Below are 26,747 nucleotides of genomic sequence, written 5' to 3'. Positions count from 1 at the left end.
GACCAAGAGCTGACCTAGAGCACGGGAAACGATAGCTCTGTGACCATGAGCAAAGCGGCAGGCCTGAGGAGGTGCCCAGACTGTTCTAGAGGCATTCCCTGGCAGCCGGGCCTCACTCCGGCCAGGGGGCTTTGCCATCAAAAATAGGAGCTCATGACCTCTGGAAAATTGGAAGCACCGTGGTGCCTTTGGCACGGTGTTCTCTGTGAACTCAGTCCCCTTCTCTTCAATTTTGGTCATTTCCTATGTGCTGGATTCCGACTGGAGAGATGCAAAGTGGTGGCAGTGGCTGGTGAAGGAGTTAAGGGCAGGCAGGTGGGGGACATCGGCCCAGACGACTGACAGAGCCCATTGCCGAGTTCTCATTCTGGATAGATCTCCAGGAACAAGCTTTAAAAGAGCACCACTGATTTTCACACGCCCCTCGAGGTGGTTGGGGAGCTGGCAGCCTTCCTGGCGACTGGTGACTTGGTAGGACCCTAGTGGAATATGCAAGTAAGCACGGCTCACTTGACCAAAATCGCAGGCTGCCTTTCTTGATTCAACTAGTGCAGACCTGCTATGCTCAGGACTAACACTGCTAGCCCGCAGACACACACACACACACACACACACACACACACACACAAAGTAATTCCTTACTAAAAAGTCATAGAGATATCCGGGGGGGACCATAATTTGACCCCCACTGGATTGGAGGAGGTTGTGCTTTCTGTAAGAGTGTCTGCAATTGGCATCGATACGCACATCTTGCCCATGGCCAAGGCACTTGTGGGCCATTGGACTGCCCCTGGCCTACTGTCACCCCAGGGAGAGAGACCCTCTTGGGTGGGGGAGAAGAGAAGTCATCATTTCCCTACAGGAGCAGTCCAGGAAGAAAGTCACAGCGTTAGCTTACTGAACCTAGGACGCGGTCCCATTACAGCTGGGGAAACTGAGGCCCAGAGTGGGGTAGGGACCTAGGAGAAGTCATACCACAGGGTCCTTAGAAGCACAGCCCAGAGGGAAGTGAGGAGGCTGGGCATCAGCGACCACTGGAGGCCCTTCTGCCCTCTTTGTACGCAGACACCCAGGTCTGCCCCGTGGCCCTGGTGGCCTCCACCATCAGTGGGTGGCCTCCAGCCTCGGCTCTGCCTCCGCTTTTCCCCTTCTTGGCGTGATTCTGGGCTCATCAGCCTAATTCCAGTGAAACGCAGATGAAGCTTGTTCACGTGGGTCCTGCACAGACAGGATTATCTGGGCCGGGGCAGGGCCTTTGCCTTCGACCCTCAGCTTCTGTTCCAGCCCCAGGCAGCACCTGCTTCTTCTGTAGGCCCGCCTTGCCAAATGTGTCCAACCGTTTGAGACTGACTGCATCTTTCCGTTCTCCCCCAAAGTGATCATCCTTTCCCACTCGTGATGCTACATGGGAATGTGTTTGGAGGAAAGCAGGGCAGGGTTTCTTCCTGCAAAGAAAGGCCAACCTGAGAGTCAGAGAAGCTGGCCCATGGGCGCATCTCTCCCTGGCTCCAGGCCTCACCAGTCCTAATGTGAGTGGGAGGTACCAGGCTGTCTCTCAGGGTCTGGAAGTTCTGACAAGCTAGGAGTGCAAGGCTAGTGCTCAAGAACCCTGTGTTGGGTGGCAGAACACTTCAGGTCTTCTCGGGGGCGGGGGGGGAGAACAATATGAATTACGAGCTCCATAAAGCTACATGCGCCTATGGGCTTGGGCCCGTTCTTAAGAATTGCAACTGGCATGTGTCCACTACAGAAAGGGAGAATGCAGTTCTAGAAAATGCATTTGCTGGGCTTGCTGCTTAGATGGCTCTGGCCGACGCTTGCTCAAGCCGCAGGTCCTCAGGTTGGGGCGGCAGAGTGCCATGGCAGCGGTGCGCAGCGGGAGTGGGGTGCTCGCCTCCCCCCACTTCTAGTGGGCATGTCTTTATGTGTCGGCGGGTAAGCCGAGGCCTATGCTGGAGGGCAGTGGGGCAGCACGGGGACCCAGGGCCTGGAGAATGAGAGCGCTAATTGTCACCGCATGCTTCAGTGATGCCGTGAGGCACACAGTGCAGGCCCAGGACCCATTTCACAGAAGAAGATATTGAGGCTCAGAGAGGGGGAGTGACTCACCCACAGTCACACAGCAAATGGAAGAGCTAGGACTTAAATGCAGGTCTTCCGGTGCCTCCTCCAGGGCTCTGTCCCGCCCCCCTGCCTGCCGCTGCCTGCGTCGGATGCTGAGGCTGCAGTTTCTGCTGGCTCAGGGCAAGGCAGGGGCACCAACAAATTCCCCATTTGTAGGTTGAGACTCTTGCTCCAGACCACCTATTAGCAGAGATTCGTGCTTGAGACAAACCGACTCCTCTTGAAGCCAATCAGCATTCAGGGTTCCCTGCCATTCCCAGCCACCCTGGACTTGTCCAAAGCCTCCCGTCTTGCAATTCTGGAAATGCTGAAAATCCTGTTTGAGCTACAAAAAGGTCAGTTTCAGTTTGCGAGGAGATTTTTCTGAAAAACAAACATGCACATGAAACATAGACTATACACCTGGGTACTCATCTCATCCCCCATGTATATCCGGGCATATTCCTTCCTTCCCTCCCTTCCTACCTCCACCGTGCCCCACGATGTCTTTACTCCTTCTGAGCAAGTCTACTAGGGGCCATCCTTGTCTCCAAGGATCTCCAAGATTGAGATCCAATCTAGTTGGCCAACGTCAGGTTCTTGGAGACTCCGGGAACGTAGAACAGTGCTGAAGAAGGATTTGATGGAATACAGACGTACTTGAGAGAGAGACTGAGAGAAGTACCAGTAGAGTGGCCTAAGCTGACCTGTGGGAGGCACCAGTGGGGGGGGGGGGGGGAGAAGGCGGAAGCTAATAAGCCACAGGTGATTTCCACCTTTTTGACAATTTCGTCCAGGCCCTATGTGCCCGGCCACCTCTGCAGGGAAAATGAGGCTCCCTGAACTGATCTCTCCTGGACACCTTTGGCCTCCTACGTTCTTACCCAGCAGGAACCGTGCATGTTTCTGCTGGCCTTCTGTTGGTGCCCATGTTAAACCTCTGGCTAGAGTTTCCAAAATTAAGTGTCTATAACAGCCTGCTAGATTTCTTTGGGAAGAGTAATATATTTATGTATTTTACATGTATATATATTTAGAATATACACATTTAGATTACACACATACATATATTCTTTGTTCTTCTCATGCCCATTTTATGAGGCCGGATTATACTCTCATAATCTAGACCTTTTCCAAGAAATCCTTGCCCTTTTTGTCCTTCTGGACTAAAAATGTAGAAAGGGAAGAATCACCATGTCATTGTTCAGACAGAACCAGAAATAATACTGACTTCAGAGCTGAACTTGGCCCCTATCAGAAGGGTAGCCTTACTTTTCTCATTATTTAGGGGGTGGGGAAGCCATCACATGCTTTCAAATGCATTTTAATGAATGTTCATATGGTTGTGTGGATCACATTGGTGGCTCTGTCGGCCTGCTTATGAAATGGGACTCTGCAGGCATTCGGGGATGGAGATGGTCATTCTTTTCTAAAAGATACCAGGGAACCTCCCTTACTTCCCCGCCCCACCCTGCCCACCCCCCCACCACCAAAGGCTGACCTGTGAGGGCTCAGGCTGGGAGTTGGGACACCTGGGGTCTAGTGTTCTTGTCCACTAACTAGCTGTGTGACCACAAGCAAATCACATCCCATTCTGTTTTCTGTAAAAAGAGAAGGTTGAGATGTGATCTCTAGAAATCCTGTCACTGTCTACTGATTTACTTATTTTTTTCTGATTTGTTTATTATATATAAAAAAAAAATCTCACAGTTAGCGGGACCATGTACAATACGTGGCCTGAGGAAAGAGCTGCTAGCTGGGACCAATAGTTTGCTGTCACAGAGTCCACAGGCTGGAAAACGGCACACGTGCAAAGCTGGAAGGGTTTTTTAGAAGGGTCTGGATGCTTAGCGAGGGACCCGCCACCAACAACATGACATTGAGAGGGAAGTCGTTCCAAACTAGCAGCTTCCGTTGCACTTGCTCTAAAATGGTGGCCTTGGGATTAGTCTAATTAGTGACACCGACCTCAGCCCAGCACCCGCTGGCCCAGGTGACCCGGCCAAGGCACCAGTGTGGCACTGGTGGGGGGGGGGAGCCCAGCTGGCTGTTGGACATAGAGATGAGTAACACATCCTGGGACGGCACGACGGGAGGCATGGAAGCCAGCCTGTAGCTAGCTAGGGGCAGAAGTCAGTAGACCTCCATGCCTCGGCGAGCACCTCTGTGTGAACACAGCCGCCTTCCCTTGGCCTCGTGCAGGCTTGGCTGGGGTTCTGGCCATTCAGCCAGGGTGCTTCAGGCTGCCTGTTGAAAGCCCTCAGCATAAAACCCGAAACACGGGGCCGAGGCCTCCAACAAAGCCAAGTCTCTCTTAAGTCCATTGAAAAAGGGAAGCGCAAAAGAGACCCCCCCGCCTGCCCTGTTGAAGCCACGCCTCAGCCGGCACCGCCCCCGCACTGCACCCCAAGGGACAGCAAGGCCAGCCCGGCCCCTGATCAGGCATCCTCCCAAAGTGTCCAGTGAGGCGTCCAGCTGCCAGCTTCGAGCAGCAAGGGCAGCACCCACTCGGGCAAATTGGATTCGCCAGCAGTGGGCTAGCCCTCAACCCCCTGCAGGGGCGCCCCGGGGTCCGCTTTGTTGTTGAGGAGCCGGCTGGGCCCCAGCATTGGAACTGAGGGGGGAGCATTGGCTCGGGGGCCTGAAGAGCTGGATGCACGGGCCCTCTCATTTCAGAGAGTTAGAGACTGCTTTCCCTTGCCAGTGGTTCCTCCTAGGAGCTGTAGCATCCCGTGGTCGTGCCCAGCCTTCCCCCACCTCCCAACAAAGTAACGGCAGACGAACGACTGAGGAAAAGGTCCAAGAACCCAGAGAGTCTGCCAGGGATTCCAGGCTGCTGCAGCTAACAGCCCCTGGCCTCCCTTCCATCCCGTTCCTCCCACCCCATCCTCCCCCTGCCTGGGCTACACGGACGCCAGTGTCTTTGCACCCAGCACACTGAGCCCGGCCACTGCAGGGGATCTGGGGTAACACCCGTCCTCACTCATCCCTTATTGATCCATTTCATCCATCTCTACTTCCGATATATTGGAATTCTTTGAACTCCTTGAGAGAATGTCGATGAAACAGAATTTCAGTTTGGGACTCAGTGACTCGTTTGTTGGCTGCCCCGTAACTGACTGAATGAATGGCCAGGAAAACACGTAGCAGAGCTCCCTGCGCGCCAGGTCATTTGGGTTCATTTGTCCGTTGATTCATTCAGCTGCTATTTACTGAACACTTGCTGTGGGCCGATACAGAGTCCACTGCCCCTGGAAGGAAGAGTGGGCACAGATGAATGGATTGGCCTCTTCTCGTGCCTGCTCCCCCCTCCTCAGCCCTTTCTTGCCGGCCCCGAGTCCCGAGGCCCCAGGTGGATTTGATGGCAGAGCTGCCCCTCAAAGTGCCCTTGTTCACGTTGCAGAGAAAAGGCAAAGACGGAGGCAAGTTCCCTCACTCTAGCTGGTGGGACCCCTTCTGTGGAAATGAGACCGTGTCCTGCCATCGGGGCCCTTCCCCTTCCCTGGGTGTCAAGGCCCCTGTCTCTCCTAGGACAGGGTTGGACTTCCAAGGCCCTTCCATGGCTGCCCTTGGTAATGGCAGCCACCAGTTAGGGAGGATTTACTAGGCACCACAGAATCTGCTTCTTTTGCTTACTACTCAGAGCAGCGCCATGAGATGATGCATTTAGAATCAGAATCAGCCCAGGAGCTTTGAAAACATCCCTGGACCCTGCTCTGGATGAGACTGAAACAGTTCATTTGTGTGGGAGACCCTGGGAATCTGGATGTGTCTAAGTGAATCTGGTGAGCACCAAAGCCTGAGATGTGCAGCCCTGGGGGATCTCTTTTGATGTTCACTCTGTCATGAGAGTCATGGCCAGTGGGGTGTTAGCAGGTGGCCCCCCCACACACATTGACCCTACCCCCCCCCACCAGTGAGCCAAACATGAGGGGACGTCAAAGGATCGACAACAAATGTCCCAGTGAGATTTCTAAAGCTAAACAGGGGTTTCTTACATGAAAAATTGCATCAAGAGAAATACAGTTGCCCCTCAAACAACACAGGTGTGAACTACACAGGTCCACTTATATGCAGTTTTCTTCGATAAATACAGGACAGTACTGTAAATGTATATTCTCTTCCTTATGACTTTCTTAGTAACGTTTTCTTTTTCTCTAGCTTACTTTGTTGTAAGCATACAGTAATAATACATATAACATCCAAAATCCATGTTAACCGACTATGTTCCTGTAAGGCTCCCAGTCAACAGTAGGCTGTTAGTAGTTAAGTTTTGGGGCCATTTTCAAGGGTCCACCGTATATCTGTTCCACTGTTGGCTGTAGGTGCTTTCCAAGCCCCTCTCTTCCCACACATTCCTCCACTCCACCCCACTCGCTTTTCCCTCTACTTGCAGGTCACGGTCATTAACATGACAGCCACAGATGATTGTACGAAGCCTTGAACGAGTAGGAAATACTGCATCACTAACTGCTTTGTTCCCAAAGGCTATGCTTTTATAAATGGTGAGCAGCTCCCCCAAGGTGCAGATCGCAGATTGGGTCCTTTTCCTGTTGTTCCATATCTCCCCAACCTGAGGATGCATCTGCAGAGAGGAATTTCTTATTTAGATAGCTTTATACTTTGAGGGGGGGAGGGGGCGTGGTTATAAGTCATTCTCAGTAAAAACAAACCAGCAATACCAAACCGTAGAGAATAGAAAGGGCCTCGCCAGTCATCACCAAGAGATGACTACTCCAAATGGTCGCCTGTATGTTCTTCCAAGTGATTTTTGTATGCACCTAGCAAGGTGTGTGGAGCCCGTGCCCCATTGACAGGTCTGCATCTTGTGTTTCCCCTAAACAGTATAGCTCGGACAGCTACCCGAGAGTACACAGCCGGATCTACTTTCCTCCAAAGGCTCTGTTGTGGTCCATTGTATCACCACAGTCTGATGCATTTAACCAAGGCAGGGAGGCAACCTACAAGTTCAACGTCTATGTTACGCTTTTCCTTTTTAGAAACGGGGGTCTCTGTAGACAGGTAGGAATCGGAAGTACCTGAAGTATTCCCAGTGTGCCCTCAAACGCCCGTCTGGGGCACAGTTCATTCTGTGGCTTCCGCACAGCTGAGCTGAGCTGAGCTCCCCCTTACTCGGGCAGAGAAGACCCTTTGTGGGACTTCCTGTGGTGTTTCGTACACAGACAGCATAATGTCTAATTTGAAGTGTAACAAGACAGTTTAAATGAAACGTAGCAACAAAGAAGCAAGCATTATGGTTCCCAAAATAGGCCGTATTGTATAGTTTTGACAACTATAAGTCTCGAAACTGAGAGATGTTCTATTTTGCAAGTTTCCTGTTCATTAGCTTTAATGTGCCAAGGCTTTATCAAAATTCCTCTCTCTCCCTCTCTCTTTCTCTCTCTCTCTCTGCCACAGGGAACCATTAAGAGGAGACAGGAAGGAGATAATTTCCAGTTTCCAGGCATGGCTGACGGGGGTTACCCTAATAAAATCAAGAGGCCTTGCCTGGAAGACGTTACCCTTTCTATGGGCCCGAGCGCCCACCCCAGCACGTCCTGTGCGGAGCTGCAGGTTCCTCCGCTAACCATGAACCCCAGTCCCTCGGCTGTGGGAGTAACGGGCCATTCGTTGCCACTCGAAGCGAATCCCATGAATGGCAATGTCATGGGCTCACCATTCGTGGTGCCGCCGGCTGCAGAAGTGGGACTGAAAGGGCCCACTGGCCCCTACTATGACAAAGCCAACAGCGTGCCGGCTGTGGACCAGGAACTTCAAGATCTCCTGGAGGAGCTAACAAAAATTCAAGAACCTTCTCCAAATGACCTAGATCTCGAGAAGATCCTGGGGAGCAAGCCGGAAGAACCACTGGTCTTAGAACACCCGCAGGCGACCCTGGGTACAACTGCCAAGCCTCCGGTTCAGATGCCACACTTGGAGAGCCTGGGCTCCAGCAAGGAGTTTGCTTCTAGTTGCAGCCAGCTCCCTGCCGCCGCGCTGCAAGTCCCGCCCTCCCCGGCGGGGATCGGCTACGCCATTCCCTCCACCAGTAAGCAGGTGGCCTCGCCCAGCTCTACGGCGGCACAGGCCAAGAGCCAGGTCCAGGGGGTGCTCCCTGTCACTTTGCCCCCGCTCCCGGTGCCTCAGTGGCATCACGCCCACCAGCTGAAGGCGCTGGCGGCCAGCAAGCAGGGGTCCGCTACGAGGCAGCCCGGGCCCAGCCCCAGCTGGTCGGGCCTGCCGCCTCCGGGCCTCTCCCCGTCTTACCGCCCGGTGCCGTCGCCGCACCCCCCGCCGCCGCCCCCGCCGCCGCCGCCGCCGCCGCCGCCGCCGCCGCCGCCGCCGCAGTTCAGCCCGCAGAGCCTCATGGTGTCCTGCATGGCGTCCGGCAACCTGCCGGGGAGCGCTTTCCAAGCGTCGCCCAACGCCTTACTCGCCAGCATGGCATCCAGCGGCAGCGCCGCCCTTGGGCCCGCCATGCTCTACACTCCCGAGAAGCTCCCCAGCCCCGCTCTCAGTCAGCAGCCGCAGTTCAGCCCTCAGAGCTCCCTTCTGGCCAACCTGGTGTCCTCTAGTGTCAAAAGTCCGCCAGGACACCTGCTGTCCGCTCTGCCCACCAGCACCCCGGGGCCCTCCCCGCCCTACCGGCCGGAGAAGCTGTCCAGCCCGGGCCTGCCACAGCAGTCCTTCACCCCGCAATGCTCCCTGATCCGGAGCGTCACCCCCTCCGGCAACGCGCTAACTCAGCCGCCGCCGCCGCCGCCGCCCCCCCAGCAGTCAACAAGCATCTTCAAGCCCATGACCGCCAACTCACCCAAAACCCTGAGCATGATCATGCAGCAGGGGCTGGCCAGCCCCAGCCCGGGAGTCCCGGAGCCATTTACTTTTGGCAACACCAAGCCCCTGTCGCATTTCGTTTCCGAGCCGGGCCCCCAGAAGATGCCCTCCATGCCTGCCACCTCTAGGCAGCAGTCCCTGCTCCACTACCTGCAGCAGCCGCCGCCGGCCTCCTCTGCCACCGCCTCGTCCACCACCACTGCCACCTTGCAGCTGCAGCAGCCGCAGCCTGACCACTCCTCGTTCCTCCTGCAGCAGATGATGCAGCAGCCCCAGCGCTTTCAGCGGTCAGTGGCCCCGGACTCCATGCCTTCTCTGCCCAGACAGGTAAGACGAGCTCACGTCTGGTCGCGTTCCTTGGTTTTGGTGGAAATAAGAACCGTGGTCTGTGCTATTGGTAACCTGGCTTTGGAGGCAAATCAGCCTGTAGTCCTCTCTGAGACTGGACTCGACTCTGGAAAAGTCTATTTAAGCCAGCTAATTCCGCGTGGTCCAAGTGCAGTATTAATGAGGCCAAGGTTATGCTTTCAGTTCCTGTGCAGGCCACTTACCTTCTCTGGGAGGAAAAGTGCCCCCAGAAGGTGCTGCCAGGGGAGGGAGCCAGGGGAGACAAGTCCCTGCACCGGACCGTGCGGCGTGTTCCCTCACACAGGGCTAGTGGAGGCTTCGCAGGATGCAAGGAAATTGCACCAAAGCATTTAAATCTTGTCCCTGCTGGCATAAGGCCGCACACTGAGCCTTCTAGAAATGGCACAGCAAACTTCTGCCGAGCAGCTCCAGTGTGCCCTTCAGCACTGCACTGGACACTGAGGCAGGTTCTAAATGAAAAGGACAGATACAGAGAAAGTAGTTACTCTTAGCATCTCCATTCTACAAAGAAACTGAGGCTCAGAGCGTTGAAATGACTTGCCCAGAGTCACATAGCCAGGGGCAGAGCAGGAGCTGGAAACCAGGAAGTCTTAGTCCAGAGCCTGTGCTCTTCTCAAAATCACTGTGACTTCTCCCTCTCCCTCGTCTCCTACAATCTGATCACCAGACTCAGCTGGTCCTTCCTGGGTGGTGTCGACCGCAGATGCCCCCCATCATTGCTCCGACCCCTGCCTGTATTGGTTATCTCTTGCCGGGTAACAAATTACTCCAAAACTTCTGCTTAAAACAACACACGTATATCACCTCGCAGTTTCTCTGGGCCGGGAGTCCTGGCATCACCTAGCTGGGTCTTTGGCCTTGAGTCGCTCGTAAGGTTACATTCATCTCCAGCTCAACCAGGAAGGTTCTGCTTCCAAGTTCACTCCCGAGGTTGTTGGCAGGAAGCAGTTCCTTGCAGGAGGTTGGACTGAGGCCTCAGTTCCTCATGAGCTGCTGGCTAGCGGCCTCCCTTGGTTCCTTGCCATGTGGGCCTCTTCCTAGAGCATCTCACAACATGGCAGCCGGCTTCATCTGAGTAAGCAAGACAGAACGTGCCAGCAAGAGAGGCAGAGGGAGTGCCTGCAAGTCAGAGGGCATGGTCTTTAGAACCTCATCTTGAAAGTGACGTCCCATCTCTTCTGCTGTATTCTGTTCATTAGACACAAGCATGAGGGTGTGAATACCAGGAGGCAAGGGTCGCTGAGGACCATGTCAGATGCCTGCCTACCCAGGGCACTGTCCATCCTGGTCCCTCCTTCCCATGGTCTCAGCCCTACCCGAGTTCAGGCCCTCTTGGTTCTTTGTCTGAACTCAGAGTTGACTTTTAAAGTGGTTTCCCAATAAACCAGCCATCACTCAAAACATTACCTTCAAGAGACCCGATGTAACAGGAATCTGATCGTGTTTCACATTTGCTCAGAAGTTTCCGGAGGCCCATCACCTGGCTCCAGCTACCTTCTTAGACTCAGTGTTCATCGGGCCCCGTCTGGCACTTGACTTCTATCATCCACTCTGCATTTTGGGCCTTACTCCTTCCATCCCCTGTGCCTGGCTGTCCCTCCCCACCTTCTCCGTCCTGTCTCACTCCTACAGCTCCAGAGGCTCAGGCGCCCTCCCCTCCAGGAAGCTTCTCCCTGACCGCCCTGGGTACTTCTGTCTCCCACGCTGCCTCCCTCTTCTGTGGAGCAGCCGCGGAGGACAGCTTGGCCCGGGACCGGGCCTGAGGGGGAGGCACCTGTCGCGGCTGACCTCTCTTCTGAGAGCCCTGGATGCCTGTGACCGGGGCAGCCCCTGGAGGATAGGATCCGTGTCTTTTTCCTCCGTGCCTCACGAAGCATCGGCAAGCAGAGAGCTAGCTCCACGCCAGGGCACCGGTTCTTGGTGAGAGGAACCGGCCAGCAGCAGGCCCGTGTGTGCCGTGCTCCGGGAGCACTTGTGTTTGAGCTCGCCGTAGGCCCCCTGCCATCTGTTTTCACAGAGCTCCAGCACTGGAGCTCTCACCCTGGCAGGCAAGGGCCTCAGCCTGGGGACACATCACCATCTAACACTATGAGCCCTCTGGGGTTTTTTGGCCTCAGTGGGGTACTTTGTAGCCTGACTGTGTGGCCTCAGAGGGAGAATCCTTAATGCCTGGAGGCATGAACATCACACCCAACTGATTCCCTGGGTGAGCTGGAGAAAGTGCTCAGGAGAAAGCCCAGCTGCCAAGCTCCCCAAGGCGACCACCACCAGCACAGGGGAGAGGCTGGGCTCCCCGAGTGGGAGGTGGTTGCTGCAGCGAGGGGCCTTCCCTGCCCGTGCTGGCCCGTGCCCTCGGGCCGGGCTTGCCACTCCGTGCTTGCCACTCCGTGCTTCTCCTGCCTTTTCTCATTTTAGTTCTCAGAGTCAGAGGCCCTTATCGCTCCCTGAAAAGCCGAGAAGACTGAAGCACAAAGCAGTCACGCAGCAGCTCAGGGCCAGAGGAGGGAGTCTGTCTGTCTGTAGAGCCCATATGTGTAACCCCGTGCGTGGGCTGCTAAGTCCAGAGTCTCCCGCTCCTGCCGGGATCTCCTACAAAATGGGCGATAGGCTATGATAGGTTGGTTGAGGATTAAACGCATTAATGCATCCGAGGCATGATGAACGGGGCCCAGCTGCACAAAGTACCTGCCAATGGAGATTTGCTATCACTAAGACTAACTCCTGGCCCTGAGTCTCCAGATCCCGTTTCTGGGGGCTAAGAGGTGGCTCTCAAAACTGACGCTGTGTCAGGACAGAATATGAGTAGTGCTCTCTTCAGACAAGACAGACAGCAGTTGTGGAACCTACTAGCCTCGTGGGTTCTCCCTGTTCCAGGCTCTGCCCCATCGAGCCAGCTCCAGGCCGTGTCCGCCCCGCTGGCGGGGGTCTCTAGCTCACTGCCCCTCGCCCAGCTCCCCATTCGGTCCATGGCACTCTTCTAGCCAAAACGCGGAGTGGGCCTCTGGGCACATCAGCAGCTCTGCTGTTCCTTCTCATGGCCTTTCCCCATTCGCTTGAAGGCCTGAGAGCTCGGCCCTGCTCACTCTTGCAGGGGAACGTGTTCTTGGCCAAACCGAGCCTCGGAAAACCCTCCTGACCTACTACATGGTGATGGAGACTAGCTCGTTTTACCTCCACGTGTGATAATGGTTACCCCAGAAGCACTGGGGCTTCATTTTAACCCAGATTTTGGTTTTTGAAAAGAGTGCTTTCTGAATGTAAGCTGACAAACCCAACTCTTGAGTAAGCAGAAAAGCCAAGTCCAGTCGTCTAGAGGAGCTCCTTTTTATTTGTAGACTCGTATTTCTCAGCTCTGGCAATTTCACTCGACCAGTTAAGTAAACGATCCGATTTCAGTGGGCCATTTGTTTGCACTGAAGGGAAAAGGCAAGTGCCATCTGGCTTCAGGGAGGCAGTTTAGCGTAGCAGCTGAAGCGAGGGCGTGGGGGGTTCAAGTCCAGGCACCGACACTGACCGAACTCTGTGCCGGGAGCAATGTCACTCAGCCCCTCTGAGCCTCTGCTGCATTTGAGCCCAGGAGGAGTGCTGGTCTCTTGCGACATTGGAAGACAAAGGAGGCGCTGAATTGCAATTGCTCAGAGCCGGGCCCAGCACACGCTTCGTGGTCAATCAGGGCTAGTGCAGGCCCCGGGCTGGGATCTGTCACCTCGGAGGTCAGATGCAGTTCCAAGTTTAGAACGTTTGGGACTTTAGAAAGGTAATATGGTGCATTTGCCAAATATCACACAAGCGTCTGGTGGAACCTGGGGCAGCATTTCATTATTCTTGCGGAGAAATACGAATATTTAACTAAGTCCACATCAATTTTTGTCCCCAAATAAATTTTGATGCCAATTTTACCAAAATAAAATAGGCTTTCCGAGCTTTCTGGGTTTGAAGTTCCAGATGAGGGATGTGGACCTGGAATTATGAAGGGAGGGACTCTTTGCAGTCGGGACACCCAGCCCTGGTGTGTTAGATTGTAATGATCCCCAAATCTCCCCACTCTACTCCCAAGGTTGGGTGACATCTCTGTTCTTAATTGAGGTGAATTTTGTTTCCATAACTTAGGGCTCTTCTCCCTGAAGGCTTATTGGAGATACTCACAAAAATCAGTTAGGACTTCAATTTTACCACCAGCCGCTGGTGAATGGAACTTACATTTGCTCAGGGATGAAAGCAGGTCCATCAAGGAGGTAGCTTGAGGGCCCTCAGTGCTCATGGTTTGCAGAGCTGGGAGTGCGGCATCCTGGGGAGGAGGGATGTGGATGGGGGCCAGTTGGAATAAGAACAAAAAGGCCTGAAATCTGATCCTTGAGGCAGGCCGAGACACAGGGGAAGGGGGCAGCTGTGGAGAAACAGACCAAAGAGGCACATGATATTGTTTGGACAGATTTGGAGAAGGGCAGGAGGGGAACCAAGCCTGCCTTGAGGAAGGCGGGATGAGGCCCTTCCTGGCTTTGCTACGCTTTCTACCTTTACCGATAAGCCTCCCGTCCCCTCAGCCATGGCACCGGTGAACACCCAGCAATTGCAGAGACCGGGGATGAATTGAGAGAAGTTGCCATCTTGCCTCCTTGAGGGGCTGGGCCTGCCATGGGGATCTGGGCAGCTTGGTCTGAAGTGGGGCCTCAAGGAAGCCCTCTTGCCACCCTCAGCCGTGGGTGAGTGCTGCACCCCCAGGGCCCGGGGCCTGAGGGAGACGGCACAGGGCAGGGGACACGACGGGCTGCGGGGGCGGGGAGGGGGGGTTGCTTGGCAGGGGGCAGGCCCCAGGACTGCTGCTGACAGGCACAGAGAGCCAACGGCAGGGAGAGCACGGGCCAGCCTTGCCGGCCACCCAGCACCAGTGCCCACAGGAACGCGGCTTCTGCTTAGTCACTGGCGTGGGGGATGGGTGTCCCTTGTCTGCATTGTGTTTTTGGAGCCTTGCTCGGGGGCCCCAGATGGATGCCAGCACTCAGAGCACCCATGCTGAACCTGCAGGGGTGCCTCCCCCCGTCCCCCCACCACCACTCACATCCACTCCCAAAGCCTCCCACAAGAACCTTTGCAGAAACTCAAGATTCCTCCTGGTTTGAATTTCCAAGGCTGTACTCACCTGCTCAGTGGAGCAGAACCTTTAATTACTGCTGTCGCAGTTAGCACTGAAATTAAAATCTTTACATTTGCACCATGACCTCTCATGGAAAACAGAAATGATAAAACCAGGCTAGACCAAGAGAATCGTCTATTCTTGTCAAAGTTACGCCGGCTCCGCTTTCCACCAGAGAAGGATTCAGGAGATGTACCATGTAATGATTCAACAATTCTATACACTAACTCAGTGCTCATCACAGTAAGTGTGCTTTTGAGACTAATATGACACTGTGTGTTAATTATACTTGAATTAAAAAAAAACTTTAAAATTAAAAAAAAATTTAAATTTAAGAAAAAGAGAGAGAGAGTCAGGAGAGATGGTGGCCCGGGGGAACCTTCTTCTAGTCTCAAATTGTTCATGAGCATTTAAAAGCAGGTGACAGCTCTTTGTTGACATACTGGACCCCCCCCCCCGGAATCAGATACACCATGTATTTGTCAGGGAGGGCCTGTGACCTTGGACTTGCTGGTCCTTTCACTGGCTTCCCTTAGTTCTTCTCTTGTTTTGAGGATAAGGATTGGGGGAGAGCGGCACTGCTCCCCTGTTATGAGAAAATTTTCCTTGCATTTGTCTTTTACTAATTCTGGCACGAAGCATCACAGATCTCATTTTGGAGGTTAGTCCCACTGCAGTGCAAGAGCGGAGGTCTCTGGGCAAGCTGTCACCACGCGCGGGAGGATGGGGGCGGCGAGTCAGGCTCCCGGTGCCCCTGGGTCACGGCCAGGGCCGGCTCTGCACACATCTTCTCTGCCAGATGGGGCAGCCTTTTCCTGAATAAGCGTCTTCATTTTGTCTGCGAGCACGACTGTACACACAAGCTTACTTTTTCCTTTCTTTCTAAATTGGGCCACAAAATGTTATTTCGTTTGGGGAAGCCTTTTTTTAGCTGCTTTGGGAGGAAATATAATTAGACACAGTGTAACATACATTTTTGAAAATGTAGGGCCCAGTTTCCCCGTGTTGACCAAGTTTCGTTTCAACCACTCTGAATTGCCATGAAATGAAACTCCACAGAGTGTTGAATTTGGGAAATGCACTCTCAGAACTTGGTACTAATATTACCCAGAATCTGGTTTTTCTTTCTGTTTCTCTTCTGGCTTCTGAGAATCATTAATGATCCTCCACCTCAAAGCTATGTCCCTTTTTCAAAAAGCAGAAATTTAAAATGCGCTGCTTGTCAAGTGCTAACCCTTGAAACATCAGCGGTACTTTCTATCCTTGGAGTGACGATCCGACACTCAGTACAGTCCACGCCGAAACTGACGGGGGTGCAAAAAAGCCCCCCTGTCGGAGGCCTCAATAATAGAGATCAACAGATCGAATTTTATAATTGCTTAGTAATTGCCTTATGAAGGCTCAAAAGGCAACCATTTTCAGAAACCTCCTATCAAGTTTTTGTGGGTTTTTTGTTTGTTTGTTCATTTCACCTTAACATACTTGAGGAGAAACCATGAACTTTGCTGAAGTTGAGGTGCTCAAAATGAGATGTTTAAAAATAAAGTGTAGAAATTATTTTCTTCTTCAGCATTCACTGAAACAACTGCTTATTTGTCTCTGTAAAGCCAGGGAAGGTTTTCAAAGAGTAGAAGAGGACAGAAGTGCTCTGAGCTGCTGTTGTGACCCCCAAGTGAAAAGTTAGCAAAACATACAAAGTGTCTAGGGTGAGTGGAAAGTCACAGTGGGTCTGCTCTGTTCAGCTGTGGCCCCAACACCCCGAGTGCAGAGCTGGACGGCGAGCCGGGCATGTGCACTAACAGGGCTCTACTCCATTCCCCCCCTTCCCCCCCGCATCCTCCCCAGCCACCCCCCCTCCAACCCGTTAATGGCCCCATAGCACAGATTTAGGAAGCCTCTCCTGAGTCCATTTGTACTTTTAGCCTCTTCTGTCCCTTGGGGGTTGACACATCCCAAGATCTGGGCCTGCTGCGTAATGCGGCCGTGCGTGTGCCCTGACCGGCTCCTCGTGAGCTTGAGGAGGGCAGCAGAGGGTAGAACACTGTTTATGGTTAAAGCAAAACCCCTCTCCCCCCGCCAAAGAAAAAAGTTTCTGCTTTTTCTTAAGGAGTTGTAAAAGTTTGGATTTTTATTGGATCTCGTTAGTTTTGCCCACAGTGACACATGATGCTCTGTCTGTTTATTGTGTTTTGTTGTCATGAGATGAGGGCTTATCGTTTGAGTCCCTCCCATCAAAAGGAGTGAGGTTGTTGAAAGCTAAAAGCCACACGCAGGTCCGAAGCCTTCCGTGGCTCCTGCCTCCCAGTGGACTCACAGGCCTCTGAGACAGAATGGAGTAAGTGAAGAGGTGACAGTTCTCTCTTTCTTCCATACTTTGGCCCTTATCCCATGTTAACCAAGTTTCCTGTTGGATTAGGACATGTGCAGCTGGGAATCACACTGAGCTCACAGATCTCGATTGGGCTATTGGAGCTAGGGACACAGAAAAAAGGGAAGCGGACACTTCAGGAAATTATCATAGAGCTTTGGCCTAAATGTGGCCCTGAAGGCCCGAAAGATGCGTAGCCCTATTTCATCAGAAAGTATTCCAAGTCTTGCTTTGCTTTGGGGGGCTTTGGATTTGAAGCCAAAGGCACAGGTTCCAGCTGCCTTTCCCCCCTGTAGCGGGCTACCGTGTTTGGCCAGTCTCTGTTTCTGAGCCAAGGAGGTGAGCACAGTTGCGGGGAGCTAGACTTTTTTCACAGGTCCATGGCTGGGTGGCACATGAAGAGAATTTGCCAAAGCCGGCTGACTCTGTAGGCCAATAGATGAAGGTGGACTCCTCATTTACAGTTTTGAGTAATGATCATTTATTTCCAGGTGACAAAGCTTTGAAGGGTGTGGGAGGCCCCCAACCACCCCTGAGTGGGAATAACTGGGAATAATTCCATGACCCTTTTGCTCTATCAGGGAACACTTTCAAAAACGAGCTCTGGAAAATGTAAACAGACAAAATTTTGACCCCCATTAGAGTGGCTATTATTTAAAAAAGAAAGCAAAAAGAGAAAACAACAAACATTGGCGAGGATGTGGGGAAATCGGAAATCATGTGCACCATCAGTAGGAATGCAGAAAACAGTATGGCGGTTCCTCAGAATGTAAACATAGAATTACTATATGACCCAACAATTCCACTCCTAGGTATAGACCCCAAAGAATTGAAAGCAGGGCCTTGAACCGAAGTCTGTTCACCAGTGTTCGCAGCAGCTCTATTTATAGCAGCCGAAAGGTAAAAAGAACCCACATGCCCATCAACTGGTGAATGGGGAAGCACAATCCATCTGTCCATATTATGGACGACTATTTAGTCTTAAAGAGGAAGGGAATTCTGGCACCTGCTACTACATGAATGAGCCTTAGAGACATTATGCTCAGTGGAAGAAGCCAGACACAAAAGGACAAATACTGTACGATTCCACTTCTATGAGGTACTTAGAGTAGGCAAATTTATAGAGACAGAAAGCAGCATGGTGGGTGCCTGGGGCTGGGGGAGAGAAAAGGGGAAGTTAGTGCTTAACGGGGAATAGAGTTTCAGTTTGGGATGATGAACACGTTCTGGAGATGGATGGTGGGGATGGTTGCACAATACTGCGAATGTACCCAATGTCTCAGAACTGGGCGCTTAAAATGGTTAAAATGGCAACTTTTACCACAATAAAAAAAGAAAGACTTAAGTTTTAAAGGATTTTTATTTATTTATTTGAGAGAGAGAGAATGAGAGACAGAAAGCACGAGAGGGAAGAGGGTCAGAGGGAGAAGCAGACCCCCTGCCGAGCAGGGAGCCCGATGTGGGACTCGATCCAGGGACTCCAGGATCATGACCTGGGCCGAAGGCAGTCGCTTAACCAACTGAGCCACCCAGGCGCCCAAGACTTAAGTTTTAAAACACTTGCCAATCCAATCCTCTTCTCATCAAAAGCAATATTTAATTTTCAAATAATATTAGCGTGTTACACCAAGGGGGCAACAGGCCGAGTTGCCGGCTTTCTGTCATAGCCCGGCGCCGTAGTGACCGCACGCATGTGCATCATCTTGTGCGAGCCAGCTGCGGTTTCTGGATGTCCTAGGGAGGTGCAGAGCCAGCACTTAGAAATCACTTCCCTGGTCAACCGAACGCAATTTCTGTCCTTTCTGGGCATTTTGGTGACGTGACAACACGCGGGTCAGGGAACGGAGAAGTGACTGTAGACAGGAAGGGCCATTATCTCTGCTTCTGACTGGGGTTAAGAAACCCCACGTGCTTCATTGGTCCTCTGCGTCTAGAAATACTATGATGACTCACAGTTTGCTGACTAATACAGGAAGAGAATGATGCTGGGGACTCGCTGTGTGTGACTAGCTCTCTGTGCAAACTATCCCCTGGAGCAAGTGCTAGGCCCTGGGGTAGAGTTCTGGAAAAAGTTAAGGCCTTAGGAACTGGTTCGCACTGTGGTTGAGATCCTTAACAAAGGAGGAAGTGAGAGCCTCTGACCAAGGGCCCAAATGACTTTTGGAAAGTCGACACACCTGCTTCTTGTGTCCCCACTCACGTGCCCAGCTCCCAAGACCTGTGGTTTCTGCGTTTCAGGGCCTGGTGAGGTTCACGTTTTAATCAGAGTTATTTGTGTCTTGTCTGCGCCGCCACTTGATAACAAAAAGGAAGGAGTCTTCTCTGGCTCTGTCAAAGTGAGCTGAAGGACCCTTTGAAGGAATGAATGGAAGCTGGCGGGAAGGGGCGACACGACAGAATTAAGCTCTTGAGACTCTTTCTGAGTGTTTCCGAGTAATTATTGGTAGCAACTCCCAGACTTCAAGGCCGATGAACTCAGGCTCCCTGTGGGGCCACCCCCCCCGACCGTGCTGCATTTTTTCTGGTCCAGCTGGGGCTCTTGTTCTCTTCCAGCACGGGGCCAGCTGTGCCTGGCATTCCCCAAGGGTGACATCTGAGAACACAGGGTTCCTCCAACCTCTGACGAACCCAGAGTTCAGCACTGGCCCTTCCGTGGCAGCGGTGGTCCTGGTTTGATGCATTTTGGAAAGACAAAACAGGACCTCTGGCTGCCATTTGACATAGCATAGTGACAACAGCATGTAAGAACCCCCTTCCCCCCCCAAAAAAGTTGGTTTAGAAATTCGGGCCACTCTTACCACAACCAGTGTTTCTAAGAGAAACCAGTGTATTTCAGCCAGTCCTGAGAGAGCCGTGAGTGGTCTTCACTTACACCCCGCGTATTTCTAAGTCTGCTGTTTCTCTTTGACCAGCACAGTGTAGAGTCAGCACATTTTGAAGGCTGTTCAGCATATGTTCTTCTCTCTTCAGGCTTAAAGTGTAATTTTTAAGTTCTTATAAATTCTGGTTGTATTTGAATAAGCTCTCACGCTTGGTTTAAAAATTTAAAAAAAAAAAACAAAAACCATTAAGACGTTTTCTTCACTAGTTCGCGAGCATAGTTTTTTACATTCTTTGTGGAAATGATAGGTTGAGGGTTTTGTTTTTGTTTGTCATTTTGACAGCTATATTGTTTTTCTTTTATTTGCTTCATTAGCTTTTCATTTGGAAGTGTCTTCTTTGGCAGGCTAATTACATTACAGGGAGATTCTTTCCCACTACCCCCAGAAAGGTCTCCTGACTTCAGGGTCCTTGAGAGATTTGAAGACAACTGTGATGTTCCCCCTGAGTCTTCTCTTCCCTCCCCAGTTCTTCACCCCTGTCCTGGCGGCTTGCCTCTGAACTGAGCACAAGGCATTAGAGTGAGACCCTCTGGGTGGGTAAGGTTCTACTCAACTGACTAAAATGCTCCAGGTGCATCAGTCCTGTGCAGAGGAGAGCGGGAAGGGAGGCTCACGGCTTTGTTCTTGCCCCCCTAAATCTCACTTGCCGTGGTGATAGCCACATCCCCCATCTGCCTTGCCTGAGCTCATTTTCCAGGAAAACTCAAATCTTTATACCAACCCCACTCCCAGAAGAGGTTCCTAAAGGCAAAGCGTTTCTCTGTAAACTTGCACTTGACTTGTGTCTATTATTCACTCTCCTGCTGAATAAGGTTTGTGATAGAATATCGGACTAGGGATGAGGAAATAGAATGAGCCCTCACGATTGTTTCTAGAGCCATCAGCTTCCTACTTGGCAACACCTCTTATGGGCTTTTAATATTTTGTTTACAGTTATTACCTCTGAAATCTCCACTTTCTGGTATGTTCTCAGACTTTTCAAGGGATTTAAAAATTCAGGAGCTTGATGCCAATAATTGCTTTTAGAAGCTAACCCTGCCTTATTTTCTATAGATGACTTCCAGTTTGGACCATCAATTATTTTCCTCACAGAAACCCACAAAGTACATATTCGAGTTATTCGGAATTGAATATGAATTAGAAATCCTTAATGTTGTTAAGCTTCTAAAATGTGTATCGCACTCAACTAATGCAAAATAGAGTATTTAAGAGCTTGAGTACTGCACTTCAGATCTGAATGAAGAACCCAAGCCTGCCATAGTTGATCTGCACCAGATGTGTTTCCTAGAGCAGGTCACAAAGGCGGTTCACGTGTGTTAGATTTCTCTGTAAACTGGTCCAGGGATAAAGGAGCATGACTTGAGACTGAACAGGGTCCAACAAGCCCTGTGCTTCATCATTAGAAATGGGATGCTCTCCAACAGGAGGTATAATGCAGACCTCATGAACTCCGAGGTCTGGGAGCCAGGCTGGATTCCTTATCGGTTAGGATGTATGGAGTCACAGACAACAGGAAAACCAACTCACACTGGCTTGGCCAATGAAAGGAACTGACTGAGTCCTATAAGTGCAAGTCCAGCGGTTGGGTCGACTTCAGGGGTGATTTGAAGTAGTAGCTCAACTGTCACGGAGGATGCTGTTTCTTTCCAGCTATCTGTTCCTAGTCCTTCATCCCAAAGCTGGCTCCCCCTTGTGGGCACACACAGCGGCCAGCGGTTCCAGGGGCTACAGGCTTCCTCCTCCCTCATCCAGCGGAGTGGGAGAGAGAGTCGCTTCTAGAAGCTCTGTCAGAAAAACAAGGAGGCTTCTTTCCCAGAAGCCCCTGGGAATTCGGGGCCTAGTGGCCCGAACTGATTGCATGTCTACTATGCTGCTTCATGTGAGTTGAGCTAAGTGCCCCACTTCTAGAGCCCTGAGTGGAGCCGGGTTTCCCCAGAGCGTATAGGCAGCATGGGGCAAGCGAGGCTGCCTGAGCAGAAACTGGGGAAGGTGCCAAAGAGAAGGAAGACTAGATGTTGGCTAAGCGACCAACTATATTGTTATAATCGACCTCTTCGGCCATCCACATCCATCTGCTCCCTCCCTCCCAAGCACACGCCTCCCAAAATGCTCACCCCTACAGAAAGCCTACTTACTCCCTCCCCAAAGGGATTCAGCTCTGATCTATAAACTGCAGGTGATGCGCCATCCTCATGTCCCAGGACCCCTGGCCCCTGCTCACTGTGACAGAGAAGGAGCATGAGTACAGGACACCTTAGGGCTTTTGGAATGTTAATAAGTTTCTGGAATTTAATAAGTCAGGAACAGAAATGTGAAGATTATTCATCCATCCCCCTCAGCCCCACCCATATAGCACGGCGCTCTTTGGGATGACCATGGGACTCTTGAAAGCAGCCCTTTCTTTATCTAGGAGAACCCATATCCTTAGGCCTCATTTTGCAAGCATTCCCCCAAGTATCCATAACCTGGGTATTAGTTGGGTCTTTGGAGAGGAGTGGCACTGGGTAGAGCTATGACATAGATCAGGTTGATTTGAGAACTTTGCCAATTTCCTGCTCGGGGCCCCTCACCGGGCCAACATCTCATTGTCCTTCGGGCCACAGCTTAAAGCTCGGTTTTGCCATGAAACCCCCACCCAGACTAGGTTAGGTTCTCCTGTTTGTTCTCTAACATTCTGCAGTGTTCCTGTTCTATAAATCCTTGTCTGGGTGCTTCTCCAGAATATGAATGTGACAGCTCTAAAAGGGCAAAAACCATGTCTGCCTTGTCCACCAATGTTGTCGCAGCACAGGGCCCAGATCATGGTAGGTGCTCAGTAAATACGGGTCGCACGAATGTTATAAAAGGCCGACTGAGCAGATTTCAGCTACAGTACTTGATTACAGTACAGTCCACCCTTTACATTCTACAGTATAGGATGACAGGTACTCCAAAAGAAGCACATAGTCAAAGCCCTCAGAAGAAACACACACGCCCGGGGAACCCCAGTGTCCTTGGCAACAGCCTCTCCCTCATTCTCTCTGGCAGCCTGGTACCTCAGGGGCCCGGGGTACCTCCCCACCTACTAGGCCCCCTGGGCCTCCTAGTCCTGGGCAGCAACCCCTTGAGCGCCCAGCTCCCTCCTGTCCCACGCCCATACGGTTTATAGATGGGCACTTGAGGGACGACAGTAGAGGCCCCTCAGCTCACAGTACGCCCCAGCCAGCAGGGCCCAGAGACCTGATCTGGGTGAGCCCCACACTTTCTCACTGGGGTATGGGGGTCCCACAAGGCCATGAAATGATAGGCCCTGAGTAACAGCTGGAGTCCCCTGACTTCCGGCGCAGACCCCGAGCTCATAAATTCCGCATCTTGAAGCAGGCACGTGGCTTCAAATCTGGGAACAGGATATGAACTTCGTACGCTCTTGACAGTTTATCACCATTGCTGTAAGCCTCTGCTATTAAATATAATTTTACAATTAAATCAAACTGAACCCTTAAACTAATTTATTCAGAGAAGGCCAATTATTTATTAAAGTCCACAAACCAGCTAGAAGTATATCCTGTGTATATTGATTTTGAAGACTGTGCCTGAGCTTAGTGTAACTGATGAATCCGTTTTCGTTGGATGTTCACACATCAAAAAGGACGTCTGTTTGCCCAGCCTTAGTGGTAGGTTATGCATATGTTTGCCTTTCTGGTTCCCAGAGCTAGACCTTATTCCTTTAAAACAGCCCCATAGGGGCGCCTGGGTGGCTCAGTTGGTTAAGCGACTGCCTTAGGCTCAGGTTATGATCCTGGAGTTCCAGGATCGAGTCCCGCATCGGGCTCCCTGCTCAGCAGGGAGTCTGCTTCTCCCTCTGACCCTCCCCCCTCTCATGCTCTCTGTCTCTCAATCTCTCTCTCTCAAATAAATAAATAAATAAATCTTTAAAAAATAAAAAATAAAATAAATAAATAAAAATAAAACAGCCCCATAATCCACCCATTTACTGGCTTGCAAAGCTTCGATGAGGGAGAGAGAGCAGTATGGTAAGATACCAGAACTTTCTCTGCAGGGCAGTGTACTGTGTTTACTGAGGGCTGCTGGATGTGTCCAGGATTTCCCCATGACTTGCATTGCCCAGTTCATGACTGGGGTGAGGAAGGAAAATAACAGAAAAAGATATCTGGCCCAGGAAATTACAGAAACTCCAATAAAACTCAGACAGAAATTAAGTCTCTGAGCTGTGAGCCAAGTGCTCAAGGAAAGAGACAGGGGAGCACTTCTTGCGTTGCTCACTGCTCACTGTGGTGCTTCACGGGCAGTGTGGGGAGTGGTGGGGTGGGGAAAGGGTTTCCTCTATATTTGAGCGGAAAGAGGAGCTAAGTAGCCAAGTGCTTCCTTGTGTCTGTTCAGGTCTGCTGCAAGGCAGACCCCAGTATGGGGTTAGAAGTGTAAGACGTGCATTGGGGTGGGGGGACAGAGGAGGATTGGGTAAGAACAATCTTGGACCACAGTAGAGCTCCAGGGAAGTTTCAGCAAGGCCAATGGAGAGTCCTCGAGCCAGAGTTGCCATTGGAAGAGTCCCGTACCTCACAGGAGTGAGCCTGCATTAGTATACCTGCCATGTACTGTCAATGGTTGGGAGTGGGGCCAGGGCCACATATGGTGACAAAGCCAAAGGGACGGCTCCTGGAGGCTACCCCATGGCAGGAGATCTGAGCAGCCGTTAGCATAGCCACCACATCCTTCCTTTGGTAGCTATGCCTGGGCAGGCCCTTCCCTGTGTTCCTGGCAGACAGACAGACAGTGATAGGAACAGATGCAAGGGTAGCTCCGGACTGGCTACTTTGGAGAATGAAGCCAAGGCTGGTTTGATTGGTTTGTAGGTGGACTGTGTTTCTTCACTGCCTCTCCATTCAGTGTTTGGATTCTTGGTTTCCCCCCCTTTCCCCTTGTTTGTCCAATTCACCCTTTGACCCCAGGTCTAGGAAATATACAACCATATGCATTTGGAAGAAGTTTAAAATGAATTAGCTGGCTGGCTTTAATTTCCATCCTAAGCATCTAAAGATTCCTAGGCCTTGCATGTGAGGCCGACTGAAGAGACTAAAGTTATTTGAGAAATCAGCAAAATGAATCTTCAGCCTCTTGATTACACAGGGAAGGGTCCAGGCTTTGTCTAGTCACTGTCTTTCAGTTGTCTTTGTATCACGACACCAGCGAACATGAATATTGAAAGAAACCTTGGAGGTTGTCTAGTTCAATGACGTCATTTTACAGATGAGGACGCAGGGAGACCCTAATGGGAAAAAGTAGACCAACACTCTTTAGGAACAAAGATGCAAAAATTCTCAACCAAACCCTGGCAAATCAAATCCAGTAACATATAAAAAGGAATTATACACTGTGACCAAGTGGGCTCTATCCCAGGAATGCAAGGCTGGTTCAACCTATGAAAATCATTCAGTGTAATGAACTGTATTAACAAAACAAACAACAACAACAACAAAAACACCATCTCAATAGACACAAAAGGAAAGGGACTGTCTCAAGGCCAGAGAGTTAATGGCAAAGCCCAGGCTGTGCTCAGGTTACCCAGCTTCCAAGCCAGAGCTCGCCATAGCAGTGGGAGTGGGGACAGAAGGCAGAACTAGCCCTTCCCCATGCATGCACTGCCCTGAGCCCACATGGAGGGGCACTCTTGTTGCCCCTACTTTCTGCCTGGAAAAGCAGGCTTAGAGAGGCAATGGAACTTACCTGAGCCCACCCGGCTGCCAAGCACAAGGAGGAGCTAAGCCTAGACCCCAGGTCTGCTGTCTCCCCCGCTGGCTCTTTCCCTTGCCCTTCACTGCTCCCCTCATTGATTTGTGCCACTGGATTAACCTGGTTCCATTAGTTCTCAGATCATCCACCTCCAGGCCAAGTAGATGGGCTTTTGGCTGTGAGCAGGTGGGAGTGTCCTCCAAATTCTCTGGGGGAAGAGCCCCTCCCCTGTGCCACTGTGTGACAACTCTTGGAGCCCAGGCTGTTGACTTACCTTGGTGAAATCTGGGCAAAGTGGCCATTTCTATATGCTAATGGCTAGAACATATGTGCAAGGCCTGGAGACCTGTAAAGAAGCATGGGGGAGGGGGGAGCCAGAGGCCAAAAGGCTGGGACATGGGGGCCGGTGGGGAAAAGAGAGGAATGAAACTGTTCCTTTGTTCCTGGAGAAGCTAAGGGCCAGGCTGGCCTGGCTTTTGGCAGAGCTTAGCCCAGTGAGAGCTCTTGCCACTGAGTCCTGGCTCCTCCTGGTAGGACAAGAAAAAGAAGGCAGACATTTCAGAGAGTCAGGGAGAGAGACACAGCAGGGCCAGGATGCCGTGAGATGTCTTCTTTTTGGCCCCACACCTGGACATCTCAGATGGAGCTGGACCAAAGGCCCAGTTGGCCCAGCTTCCTCTGGAGGTATTCACCATGGCTTCCAGAAGCTTCTTCTCTTCAGAAATGCATTTGGAGAGCACCCCCAACCCCCCACCCCCACCCCGAACCAGGCACTGAGGCTTCAGGCCATTTCCAGGCTTTCCCAGCACTGCTCTGCCTGTTTAACTCAGAAACATGGGGTGCCCTTTCTTTCTTGCTCTCACTGAGAATCACAGAGGGGTTGAAAGAGGTCAACTTTGTACGGTCTACTCTTTTTCTCTTCCTCATGCCCTCTGCCTTGCATATGGATATGTTTCCACCCGGCCACCCACCAACAATGCACACGCTACCCGCCACCCTTCCCTCCTCCTGTCCTGGCATTTAGACCAGGGAGAGTGGCTTCCTTTGGGATAAAGGGCTTGCAAGAAGGCACCCTGGACTGGGAATCAGGAATGCTGAGTTCTAGTCTCCTCTGACTTGGGGCAAAGCCCTTCCCTACCATGAGCCCCAGAGTCCCCACCTACCAAGTTGGTAACCACCAGTATTTCTCAGAAGGTGGCATTGCAGGGTGCCACTCCCAGAGACTGAGTCCTTGCAAAACAGTGGAGCCGGGTGCTCTCTGTGTGTCTCTCGGACTCTCCAACTCTCTATCTTTAACTTGCTTGGCCACCTATCTTTTCTCTGA

The 26,747-nt window shown here is 51.7% G+C and overlaps 1 protein-coding gene across 1 annotated transcript in view; it reads left to right on the top strand.

Moving 5' to 3' along the window:
• Nucleotides 1–26,747, top strand: part of MAMLD1 (mastermind like domain containing 1) — a 53,555-nt gene that overhangs the window by 11,312 nt on the left and 15,496 nt on the right. The window contains exons 2-3 of the mRNA XM_021683387.1: nucleotides 7,522–9,292; nucleotides 11,303–11,396. Coding sequence (XP_021539062.1) covers nucleotides 7,522–9,292; nucleotides 11,303–11,396 — 1,865 coding nt within the window. The remainder of the gene's footprint in view (nucleotides 1–7,521; nucleotides 9,293–11,302; nucleotides 11,397–26,747) is intronic.

The sequence above is a fragment of the Neomonachus schauinslandi genome, chromosome X (assembly GCF_002201575.2).
Source record: "Neomonachus schauinslandi chromosome X, ASM220157v2, whole genome shotgun sequence".
Taxonomy (NCBI): Eukaryota; Metazoa; Chordata; class Mammalia; order Carnivora; family Phocidae; genus Neomonachus; species Neomonachus schauinslandi.
Note: the sequence above shows the minus strand (reverse complement) of the source record. Positions and strands in the feature narration are given on the sequence as shown.